The 12,845-nt window shown below is 46.3% G+C and overlaps 1 protein-coding gene across 1 annotated transcript in view; it reads right to left on the bottom strand.

Moving 5' to 3' along the window:
- The window catches only part of LOC115107180 (glutamate dehydrogenase, mitochondrial), a 28,426-nt gene extending 16,038 nt beyond the window's left edge, over positions 1 to 12,388 (bottom strand). The window contains exons 1-3 of the mRNA XM_065007894.1: positions 11,805 to 12,388; positions 2,915 to 2,995; positions 2,106 to 2,161 (exon numbers count right to left, since the gene is read on the bottom strand). Of these exons, the coding sequence (XP_064863966.1) occupies positions 2,106 to 2,161; positions 2,915 to 2,995; positions 11,805 to 12,192 (525 nt within the window). The 5' untranslated portion in view covers positions 12,193 to 12,388. The remainder of the gene's footprint in view (positions 1 to 2,105; positions 2,162 to 2,914; positions 2,996 to 11,804) is intronic.
- Positions 12,389 to 12,845: the final 457 nt, after the last annotated feature.

Genomic DNA, 12,845 nt, shown 5'->3' with positions numbered 1-12,845 from the left:
CTACCACACACACACACACACTGGTGACAGATAAACAGATAAAGCTGTAGCGATCAGCCCTAAAGATCCTCTCTCTCTAGGATATGAATAAAGAGCCTCTCTCTCTAGGATATGAATAAAGAGCCTCTCTCTCTAGGATATGAATAAAGAGCCTCTCTCTCTAGGATATGAATAAAGAGCCTCTCTCTCTCTAGGATATGAATAAAGAGCCTCTCTCTCTCTAGGATATGAATAAAGAGCCTCTCTCTCTCTAGGATATGAATAAAGAGCCTCTCTCTCTCTAGGATATGAATAAAGAGCCTCTCTCTCTCTAGGATATGAATAAAGAGCCTCTCTCTCTCTAGGATATGAATAAAGAGCCTCTCTCTCTCTAGGATATGAATAAAGAGCCTCTCTCTCTCTAGGATATGAATAAAGAGCCTCTCTCTCTCTAGGATATGAATAAAGAGCCTCTCTCTCTAGGATATGAATAAAGAGCCTCTCTCTCTAGGATATGAATAAAGAGCCTCTCTCTCTAGGATATGAATAAAGAGCCTCTCTCTCTCTAGGATATAAATAAAGAGCCTCTCTCTCTCTAGGATATGAATAAAGAGCCTCTCTCTCTCTCTAGGATATAAATAAAGAGCCTCTCTCTCTCTAGGATATAAATAAAGAGCCTCTCTCTCTCTAGGATATGAATAAAGAGCCTCTCTCTCTCTCTAGGATATAAATAAAGAGCCTCTCTCTCTCTAGGATATAAATAAAGAGCCTCTCTCTCTCTAGGATATAAATAAAGAGCCTCTCTCTCTCTAGGATATAAATAAAGAGCCTCTCTCTCTCTAGGATATGAATAAAGAGCCTCTCTCTCTCTAGGATATAAATAAAGAGCCTCTCTCTCTCTAGGATATGAATAAAGAGCCTCTCTCTCTCTCTAGGATATAAATAAAGAGCCTCTCTCTCTCTAGGATATAAATAAAGAGCCTCTCTCTCTCTAGGATATGAATAAAGAGCCTCTCTCTCTCTCTAGGATATAAATAAAGAGCCTCTCTCTCTCTAGGATATAAATAAAGAGCCTCTCTCTCTCTAGGATATAAATAAAGAGCCTCTCTCTCTCTAGGATATAAATAAAGAGCCTCTCTCTCTCTAGGATATAAATAAAGAGCCTCTCTCTCTCTAGGATATGAATAAAGAGCCTCTCTCTCTCTCTAGGATATAAATAAAGAGCCTCTCTCTCTCTAGGATATAAATAAAGAGCCTCTCTCTCTCTAGGATATGAATAAAGAGCCTCTCTCTCTCTCTAGGATATAAATAAAGAGCCTCTCTCTCTCTAGGATATAAATAAAGAGCCTCTCTCTCTCTAGGATATTAATAAAGAGCCTCTCTCTCTCTAGGATATTAATAAAGAGCCTCTCTCTCTCTAGGATATAAATAAAGAGCCTCTCTCTCTCTAGGATATTAATAAAGAGCCTCTCTCTCTCTAGGATATAAATAAAGAGCCTCTCTCTCTCTCTAGGATATAAATAAAGAGCCTCTCTCTCTCTAGGATATAAATAAAGAGCCTCTCTCTCTCTAGGATATAAATAAAGAGCCTCTCTCTCTCTAGGATATTAATAAAGAGCCTCTCTCTCTCTAGGATATAAATAAAGAGCCTCTCTCTCTCTAGGATATAAATAAAGAGCCTCTCTCTCTCTAGGATATAAATAAAGAGCCTCTCTCTCTCTAGGATATGTGTGTGTCTGCGTGTGCGTGTGTCTGCGCGCGTGCGTGCGTGTCTGCGCGCGTGCGTGCGTGTCTGCGCGCGTGCGTGCGTGTCTGCGCGCGTGCGTGCGTGTCTGCGCGCGTGCGTGCGTGTCTGCGCGCGCGCGTGCGTGTCTGCGCGCGCGCGCGTGCGTGTCTGCGCGCGTGTCTGTAAGAGTCACTGGAATAGATCATTGATGTGACATGGAGTAAAACATGCTTCCTGTGCATTAGAGCGTTCCCACAATAATCACCTACCATGGTGTGTGTGTGTGTGTGTGTGTGTGTGGAAGAGAACAGCCTCCATCCAGTAAGCAAGTCACACTCTTTCCTCCACACAACACAAACACTTGTATCTGTGTGTGTGTGTCTGTGTGTGACGGACTTACAGAGTAATTTTTGACGTTGATCTTGACACCAGCTTTAGCCCCCCCGAATGGTACATCTGGAGAGAGAGAAACCGGCTTAACAACTGGGGCTTAAACACACACACACGCACACAAACCTCATTGCTTTAACAACAGCTCTCTGAAAATGCTAATAAAAATCTCAGATCAGTGTGTATGTTTACATGAAATCAGGAGCACTGAGGCATGAATGAGATGTGAGGAGAGGAGAGGAGAGGAGAGGAGAGGAGAGGAGAGGAGAGGAGAGGAGAGAGGGAGGAGGAGGAGGAGAGAGGAGGAGAGGGGAGGAGGAGGAGGAGAGAGAGGAGAGGGAGGAGGAGAGGAGGAGAGAGGAGAGGAGGAGAGAGGAGGAGAGGAGAGGAGAGAGGAGAGAGGAGAGGAGGAGAGAGGAGGAGAGGGGAGGAGAGAGGAGGAGAGGGGAGAGGGAGGAGGGGAGGAGAGGAGAGAGGAGGAGAGGAGGAGGAGGAGAGAGGGAGGAGGAGAGAGGAGAGGAGGAGAGAGGAAGAGGAGGAGGAGGAGAGGGAGAGGAGAGAGGAGGAGAGGAGAGGGAGAGGGGAGGAGAGAGGAGGAGAGGGAGGAGAGGAGGAGGAGAGGGAGGAGAGAGAGGAGGAGAGGAGGAGGAGGAGAGGAGGAGAGGGGGAGGAGAGGGGAGGGGGAGAGGGGAGGAGAGGGGAGGAGAGGGAGAGGGAGGAGAGAGGAGAGAGAGGGAGGAGAGAGGAGGAGAGAGGAGGAGAGAGGAGGAGAGAGGAGGAGAGAGGAGGAGAGAGGAGGAGAGAGGAGGAGAGACTTACCGACCACGGCACACTTGTATGTCATCAGAGAGGCCAGAGCCTTCACCTCATCAACAGACACCTCTTCACTGTAACGGATCCCTGCACACAGACAGACACAAAGGGAGTCAACACACGGAGCCCAACAATACCACACACACTCTAAAGTTGACAGGAAGGCTGGCTTTGAGTCTACTGTGTCCAGCACAGGTACACTACCTGGGGTTACACTGTGTCTCCTCTACACCAGCAGCACAGGTACACTACCTGGGGTTACACTGTGTCTCCTCTACACCAGCAGCACAGGTACACTACCTGGGGTTACACAGTGTCTCCTCTACACCAGCAGCACAGACACACTACCTGGGGTTACACTGTACCTCCTCTACACCAGCAGCACAGGTACACTACCTGGGGTTACACTGTGCCTCCTCTACACCAGCAGCACAGGGACACTACCTGGGGTTACACTGTGCCTCCTCTACACCAGCAGCACAGGTACACTACCTGGGGTTACACAGTGTCTCCTCTACACCAGCAGCACAGACACACTACCTGGGGTTACACTGTACCTCCTCTACACCAGCAGCACAGGTACACTACCTGGGGTTACACTGTGCCTCCTCTACACCAGCAGCACAGGTACACTACCTGGGGTTACACTGTGCCTCCTCTACACCAGCAGCACAGGGACACTACCTGGGGTTACACTGTGCCTCCTCTACACCAGCAGCACAGGGACACTACCTGGGGTTACACTGTGCCTCCTCTACACCAGCAGCACAGATACAATACCTGGGGTTACACTGTGCCTCCTCTACACCAGCAGCACAGATACACTACCTGGGGTTACACTGTGCCTCCTCTACACCAGCAGCACAGGGACACTACCTGGGGTTACACAGTGTCTCCTCTACACCAGCAGCACAGGGACACTACCTGGGGTTACACTGTGTCTCCTCTACACCAGCAGCACAGATACACTACCTGGGGTTACACTGTGTCTCCTCTACACCAGCAGCACAGGGACACTACCTGGGGTTACACTGTGTCTCCTCTACACCAGCAGCACAGATACACTACCTGGGGATACACTGTGTCTCCTCTACACCAGCAGCACAGGTACACTACCTGGGGTTACACTGTGTCTCCTCTACACCAGCAGCACAGGTACACTACCTGGGGTTACACTGTGTCTCCTCTACACCAGCAGCACAGATACACTACCTGGGGTTACACTGTGTCTCCTCTACACCAGCAGCACAGGGACACTACCTGGGGTTACACTGTGTCTCCTCTACACCAGCAGCACAGATACACTACCTGGGGATACACTGTGTCTCCTCTACACCAGCAGCACAGATACACTACCTGGGGATACACTGTGTCTCCTCTACACCAGCAGCACAGGTACACTACCTGGGGTTACACTGTGTCTCCTCTACACCAGCAGCACAGATACACTACCTGGGGTTACACTGTGTCTCCTCTACACCAGCAGCACAGATACACTACCTGGGGTTACACTGTGTCTCCTCTACACCAGCAGCACAGGGACACTACCTGGGGATACACTGTGCCTCCTCTACACCAGCAGCACAGGGACACTACCTGGGGTTACAGAGTGTGAGTGCTGACTTGGGCTGACCTATATTGAACGGTGTCACTGTGACAGACGACTACAGAGAGCCAGTGGCACCGACCACAGACAGGAGACTGCAGCCAGCCCAGCGCACTATAGAGGACAGAGAGAGGGTGTGCATGTGTGAGTGACATCATCTCAATGCGCCACGGCGTGTCCCGAGACCCAGTCCAGAAAGCAGCCCCTACACTAGCTAGCCACTAGCCCCCTGCTGTGGTAGCAGGATGGTGTTGAGGAGGGCACACATTAAGCAACGCCTCCATAACATGACCTTTAGAGACCAGGCAGTCTACAAGTCACCCATATTAAGCTAGAGCTGCTGGAGGGCATGACCTTAACAACGTGGACCCTCCATTGAACTACACTATAGACACAGCACTGACTGAGACACAGATGTAGGACCTTCAGGTAAGGCCACTTCACTTTTGATACAGCAGCAACAAGGGAATGTGAATTATTATGTGGATTATAATTCACATGGACATTCTCCTGCAACCGAGTGATCAAATTAAGATCCTACATCTGAAGGCTAATTCAATTCACTGAACAAGAATGTTCTTTATACCTGTAACCTTTCAACCATTAAGCCCTCCCCCTTTGATTCATCCTCCTCTCCCATCCCCTACTACCGCAGCAAAAACATGTTGAGAAACATTCCAATGGAATGAGTCTCTGGGTTGGCTAGGAAACATACACACACACACACACACACGCGTGTAAGCTGTGTATATACATGAAAAATGTATGAAAACAGATACCCACGAATAAACATACTGTACATCCACACAGGCAAACCCGACCGCCCAAGAGCCCACAGAGCTGTCCATTGATGTGGAAGGGAGCCCGCAGTGGGTTGTTAGTCACAGTGGAAATAAAAGCCGCGGGCTTCCTCTTCTGCTTGGAAAGGAGAAGGACATGTTGGACGTTTCGCAGACTAAACATTCTTTGAGAGTGAGTCACTTCCTGACACTCCCTAACACGGAGTCACGCCTGCACAAACACAGTTCTGCAGTGGTCCAGCTAGAGAATGTGAGGTTCTGCAGTACTGTAGCAGAACCAGGGTTTCTATATAGAGCAGTGTGGGTCTGACTGACTGTCTGTCTGTCATATCAGCAACAGCCTTTGTACTTTGTCTACACAGACAGTATCAGCCCATGACCTCTAGTCTCTACCCCACTAGTGCACTGACTATAACAGCCTTTACCCTCTAGTCTCTACCCCACTAGTGCACTGACTATAACAGCCTTTACCCTCTAGTCTCTACCCCACTAGTACACTGACTATAACAGCCTTTACCCTCTAGTCTCTACCCCACTAGTGCACTGACTAACAGCCTTTACCATCTAGTCTCTACCCCACTAGTACACTGACTAACAGCCTTTACCCTCTAGTCTCTACCCCACTAGTACACTGACTATAACAGCCTTTACCCTCTAGTCTCTACCCCACTAGTGCACTGACTAACAGCCTTTACCATCTAGTCTCTACCCCACTAGTACACTGACTAACAGCCTTTACCCTCTAGTCTCTACCCCACTAGTACACTGACTAACAGCCTTTACCCTCTAGTCTCTACCCCACTAGTGCACTGACTATAACAGCCTTTACCCTCTAGTCTCTACCCCACTGACTAACAGCCTTTACCCCATCTCATGGAAACCATGAGAAGTGTAGTGTAGTCAGAGAGGAGGGGAATGGAAACCATGAGAAGTGTAGCTGTAGTCAGAGAGGAGGGGAATGGAAACCATGAGAAGTGTAGCTGTAGTCAGAGAGGAGGGGAATGGAAACCATGAGAAGTGTAGCTGTAGTCAGAGAGGAGGGGAATGGAAACCATGAGAAGTGTAGCTGTAGTCAGAGAGGAGGGGAATGGAAACCATGAGAAGTGTAGCTGTAGTCAGAGAGGAGGGGAATGGAAACCATGAGAAGTGTAGCTGTAGTCAGAGAGGAGGGGAATGGAAACCATGAGAAGTGTAGCTGTAGTCAGAGAGGAGGGGAATGGAAACCATGAGAAGTGTAGCTGTAGTCAGAGAAGAGGGGAATGGAAAGTGTGTGACTAAGCTGCAGAAAGTGGAAAGAGGGATTTGATCACTTCTCTAAAACGGGTTTGAGGGAAGCATCTGCTCTGGTGGCGTGTGACGACCTCTGACCTCCCCATGATGATGCGTTTGCCATAATTAAACATCTATAGGCCACACCAATCAGAAAGTCTATTCAAATGTTATGTGTCACATGCGCCGAATACAACAGGTTACAGTGAAATGCTTACTTTACAAGCCCTTAACCAACAATGCAGTTAAGAAAATACCAACAAAAAAAGTAAGAGATAAGAACATAAAATAATTAAAGAGCAGCAGTAAAATAACAATAGCGGGGCGATGTACATTAACACCCAACCAATGTCCCCTCCAGTGTTCAAATATACTCTCCGTCAGTCTGTCAGAACGTGCACCTGATTCAGCTTGCATGGCACAATGGGTAGGTGGTGAGACTTTGCACTTTAAGACCAGTTGGTTAAACAAGAGAAAACTCACTGGATGAGCCAAATAAAGTTACGCTTAGTGAACACTCCTCCTGCCTCCTGTCAAAATGCTGACGAATAGGAACGCTTAGTGAACACTCCTCCTTCCTCCTGTCAAAATGCTGACGAATAGGAACGCTTAGTGAACACTCCTCCTTCCTCCTGTCAAAATGCTGACGAATAGGAACGCTTAGTGAACACTCCTCCTTCCTCCTGTCAAAATGCTGACGAATAGGAACGCTTGGGTACATTACCACCCCTTCCCCTACTCCACTCGTCAAACAACTGTTCCCTCCTCTCTCACTCCCCCCCCTCACTGGAAATATGTCACATCCTGATCCTCACCCCACAAATCACCCACAATGCAGAGCTGAACAAGTCTTGAACTTTGACTTGAACCTTGAACCACATAGCTCCCCTCCTAAAACAGACACACCCTGCGGCCCCACCCTCTAAACCCTCCTCCAGACACAGACAGACAGACAGACAGACAGACAGACAGACAGACAGACAATTAACTCAGGAACCACACCTGTGTGGAATCCCCTGCTTTCAATATACTTTGTATCCCTCATTTACTCAAGTGTTTCTTTAAAGTTTGGCAGTTACCTTAGCAACGTGCATGCCCCGCCCACCTGAGGATCTATCCATTTCCTGTGTTCGAGGGGTGTAAATCCACTTGTCACTTAAATATCGCTGGCTTGATTGCTTTCCTTTAAGTGCTGCGACTCTTTCATACTCTTGCTTGTGCCTGTTGTTTTCCCCCCCATTAACGTTACGGCCGCGGAAATGTTTGTAATGGCCTGTCAAACACACCCCGGTAATGGCTGAAACGAGCTCAATGGAATACATTGTCTTTCCGTTGCAGCTATAAGAACGTTAAAGCTTCGTCGGGGATTTAAATGCATCGTCTCGACACATCACACGAAAGATCACTTTATTTATCTGTTACATTCCTTTTTGGTGGAATTTTAAAAAGTTCAACACAAACTTGAAATGAAATGAAAGTAACTTCCAAAAAGGAACAGTCAGATTATATATAGAATGTCTGATCTCTTAAACAATGTAAACCTGTTGGGGTATCCTGATATTGACACACTTGTTGAACCATGCAACAGAACGTGACAACACCAGTCATTAATAAGGCTGGTGCAGGTGGGCCTAGACAGAACCGGTTTCTGGTGGTCACAGCCCTGTTGCACCATTTATGTTCATTTATTAATAGATAAAAATACACCAAGTGTATTTATGCAAATTCAGCACGTATGAGTGCATTCTAAGAATTGTTTTTGTTGTATAAAATTTACCTGAATTCCAATCAAAATCCCTGTATTCCATTCATTATTTGTTCGTGCCAGTAAAATGTTTTATGTGACATAATTCAGTCAATATCTGAAGGGTTTTAAAAAGCTGACCGGGGGCTATGCTACTAGCATAGCGGAGTTGTACTGTCACCCTGAAGGCGTTCAGGGTCAGCAGACATCGTTAAACTGTCATTCAGATGGTCTCAGCGACATGAACATCACATAGCAGGTTACCACATAGAGCTTCGTAGTTACGTTTATGATGTATGGGTTGTCATGGATCGATCCATATTCACCATGTGCCACCCCCATTTCCATGCCGAGTGCTAGCTTGCTGGTTGTGTGGGAGTGGCTGACGTCACTCATTTATGGCAGTGAGCCGGGCGAAAGGCAGTGCTGAGCAGAATTGGCTGTATGGTTTTATTCTCTCAAAAAGCTATAAAAATGCAGTGGCTATAGCCCTACATTCATTAAAAACATAGCTAAATACCAGTTCATTGAAAATGTGTCCCATCCATCTTCTTGTGCAGCTGGCAGGCAGCTCACTGACTCTGTCTGATCTGAGCCTAGGCTAATCTAAGCTAATCTAGGCTAATTATTTGCTGGAAACAGTGCCGTTCACCCTCCCATCACCAGAGCAACTCATCAACACCAAAAATAACATTCCGATGTAGGCCTACCTCAGAAGTAAGCCTACCTCAGAAGTAAGCCTACCTCAGAAGTAAGCCTGCCTAAGCCTGCCTACCTCAGAAGTAAGCCTGCCTACCTCAGAAGTAAGCCTGCCTACCTCAGAAGTAAGCCTGCCTACCTCAGAAGTAAGCCTGCCTACCTCAGAAGTAAGCCTGCCTACCTCAGAAGTAAGCCTGCCTACCTCAGAAGTAAGCCTGCCTACCTCAGAAGTAAGCCTGCCTACCTCAGAAGTAAGCCTGCCTACCTCAGAAGTAAGCTTGCCTACCTCAGAAGTAAGCTATCTTATTAGACTAGTAGCTATCGGTCTTTCAGTTCAGACATAGCCCTTTCATGTAGTTAATTACCAAAAGTAACCTCTTTGGCCTCATGGGTCGAATGTTATTTATATTTTATTAAACCATTCAAACATTTTTTTTTTTAACTGACGAAAATGTTTCTATGTCAAACGGTTTTGTTATATTTCCGTCTTCTGTGATAAAGTGTAATATTGGGATGCAAACTCCAAATGTAATACAATTCAACTCTATATCTGACATGGTACAGGTGTCTTCTTTTTTCTAAGCCCATAACTATGTGTGTGAGTTGTACTTTTGTAGCAAAGTAGATTTGTTTAAGATGACCAAGAAACACTGTGTGACCCTGATTTAACCCACTGTATTCATGAGAAATGTGTGTGTGTGAGGCTGCGTGTGTCCATATTATGTGTGAGGCTATGTGTGATGTGCTGTGCGTGTGCTGTGTGTGTGTGTGTGTGTATGCAGGTGGCACAGGATTGGGCGTATGATTAGTCACTCTAGGCCTACTAAATATAACATAAGCGTGATATATACAGTACCAGTCAAAAGCTTGGACTCACCTACTCATTCAAGGGTTTTTCTTTATTTTTACTATTTTCTACATTGTAGAATAATAGTGAAGACATCAAAACTATGAAATAATACATACGGAATCATGTAATAACCATAAAAGTGTTAAACACATCAAAATATATTTAATATTTGAGATTCTTCAAAGTAGCCACCCTTTCCCTTGATGACAACTTTTCACAATCTTGGCATTCTCTCAACCAGCTTCATGAGGTAGTCACCTGGAATGCATTGAAATTAACAGGTGTGCCTTATCAAAAGTTAATTTGTGGAATTTCTTTCCTTCTTAATGCATTTGAGCCAATCAGTTGTGCTGTGACAAGGTAGGGGTGATATACAGAAGATAGTGCTATTTGGTAAAGACCAAGTCCATATTATGGCAAGAACAACTCAAATAAGCAAAGGGAAACGACAGTCCATCATTACTTTAAGACATGAAGGTCAGTCAATACGGAAAACGTCAAGAACTTTGAAAGTTTCTTCAAGTGCAGTCTCAAAAACCATCAAGCTCTATGACGAAACTGGCTCTTATGAGGACCGCCACAGGAAAGGAAGACCCAGAGTTACCTCTGCTGCAGAGGATATGTTCATTAGAGTTAACTGCACCTCAGATTGCAGCCCAAATAAAAGCTTCACGGAGGTCAAGTAACAGACACATCTCAACATCAACTGTTCAGAGGAGACTGTGTGAATCAGACCTTGCTGCAAAGAAACAACTACTAAAGGACACCAATAAGAAGAAGAGACTTGCTTGGCCAAAAAAGACTAGCAATGGACATTAGACCGGTGGAAATCGGTCCTTTGGTATGATGAGTCTTTGTAAGATGCAAAGTAGGTGAACGGATGATCTCTGCATGTGTGGTTCCCACTGTGAAGCATGGAGGAGGAGTGTGATGGTATATTGCTGGTGACACTGTCAGTGATTTATTTAGAATTCAAGGCAAACCTAAACCTGCATGGCTACCACAGCAATACGCATCCCATCTGGTTTGCGCTTAGTGGGACTATCATTTGTTTTCAACAGGACAATGACCCAACACACCTCCAGGCTGTGTAAGGGCTATTTCCCCAAGAAGGAGAGTGAGAGAGTGACGCCTGCTGTACAGACGAATTAGCATATTAAGTATCTAATTTGCATAAAGCAATATAAAAGTTTTATACACATTTCATAAACTGTTATAGACTCTGTCCTACTTTACATTATTGGTCTTAAAGTACTGAAATGATGTATTATGCCTAATTTGCATATTAAATGGTTCATTTGCATAATACAGCATTTTAATGTAATGTTTTTATTTTATTTGAGTCATCTCTGTAAACCTTGAAAATGTCAAAACAATATGACCATCCTATCTTGAGATATTCTGAGTTATTGGACCAAAGTAAGTAAGCATTTCACTGTAAGGTTTACACCTGTTGTATTCGGCGCATGTGGCAAATCAAATCTGGTGTCGAACGTAGGAATCCGGACAGGTGATTGAGTGCCTTATTGACAACAGATTCTAGTAACACTGACCTACCTGTCCGCGACCTTTTCTGAACTCTTGAAAATAAGATATCTCAGCAATGGTAAATCGTATCCTCATGAAATAAAGCGTTCTGTGCTCCTGACAAGGCGCTCTATAATTTGGAAAGCAACGTATAACACCAGAACGAACCACAGTTTCATGTTGTCCTCTAACACCCTACTGATGATGCAGCTAGGAGATGCAGCTAGCTATCTATACAGTAACTAGCTAACGGTAGCTAAACAGAGTCAGTGCAGCTGTTCTCTCACAGCTGAGTAATGGGATCGCCAAATGAGCTACCTAGCTAGATAGTTAATTTCGCAACCGCACAACCACCCGAAGGACAGTTAAGAAGCAGGAAGCGGCGCGTGGCAGTATCTTACCCCCCTTGCAGGGCGTCCTGTGCTGGCTGTGCTGTGCGCGGTAGCCCTCCACTACCTCCCACTCTCCGTTGTCCCTCTTGATGGGGAAAGAGACGCTGAGGACGTGGTTGCAGGGCTTGATGATGCGGAGAATCCCCTTCACTCGTTTCATCTTCTGCTCGGGGGTCTCCCTGCTCTTCAGGTCCTCAACAAGCTTGTCCTGAACGATGGCGGCTCCGCGGTCGAAGAAACCCTCCACCATACGAAAGAAGTTGGGGTCGTCGGGCTGCTCGCTATACTGTCGGACCCGCATCAGAGCGGCCGATGCTGGGAGAGCAGATTCCACGCAGCCCGAGGCCAGGGCACTGCCCGCCCCGCGGGATAACAGCTCCCCGAAGTACCGGTACATGATCGATCTAACCGTTTAACTGGGGGGGAGTAAAACAACAGCGACGGGGGTATCTATCTATTAACCGGTCAGAGGGAGGGATGACTAAACGGCACAGCAGCACACCTTCACTGTGTCCCCTCTTCCGACTGAATGGCCGTTGGAAGTGCGCGCTCGTTCACTTTAAGTCTGCGCTGACCACCAAGGCTTGGACGCCTCCGGGACCGGGATGCACGCGGAAGAGGAGGGTACAGTTCTATGAAGGAGGTTCATTTCGGGCCGCGCGTCCGCAAGAGACAGAAAACAAAGCGCGATCCCGTGTGTGTCCCTCTTTGAAAGCAGTTGTAGGTGGCCTATGTCAAATGTTTATTGTGCAAGTACGATATATAGCTTACATATTCACAGATAAATCCAGCTTCTGATTCTTCTAATGAGACAATTGTGGAGTTATTCTGATGGGATCCTGAGCATTTAATTGTGTGGTATTCTAGGTCCCTATGCCTGCACACAAACATGTCCAGTGTAAACAAATATACATCATTAACACTGCAAATAACTTTTCAAGTGCTCAAAGGGTTTTTTGGGTCAGTATGGTTCCACATAGAACCACGACCCTTACCAAAGAACCCTTGAGGAACCCACATTTCTTTATGCGTAGGCTTCTCAAACATTTA

The sequence above is a fragment of the Oncorhynchus nerka genome, linkage group LG23 (genome assembly GCF_034236695.1).
Source record: "Oncorhynchus nerka isolate Pitt River linkage group LG23, Oner_Uvic_2.0, whole genome shotgun sequence".
In the NCBI taxonomy this organism is placed as follows: domain Eukaryota; kingdom Metazoa; phylum Chordata; class Actinopteri; order Salmoniformes; family Salmonidae; genus Oncorhynchus; species Oncorhynchus nerka.
The sequence above is the reverse complement of the archived record's forward strand: the minus strand, read 5'-3'. Positions and strand labels throughout refer to the sequence as shown.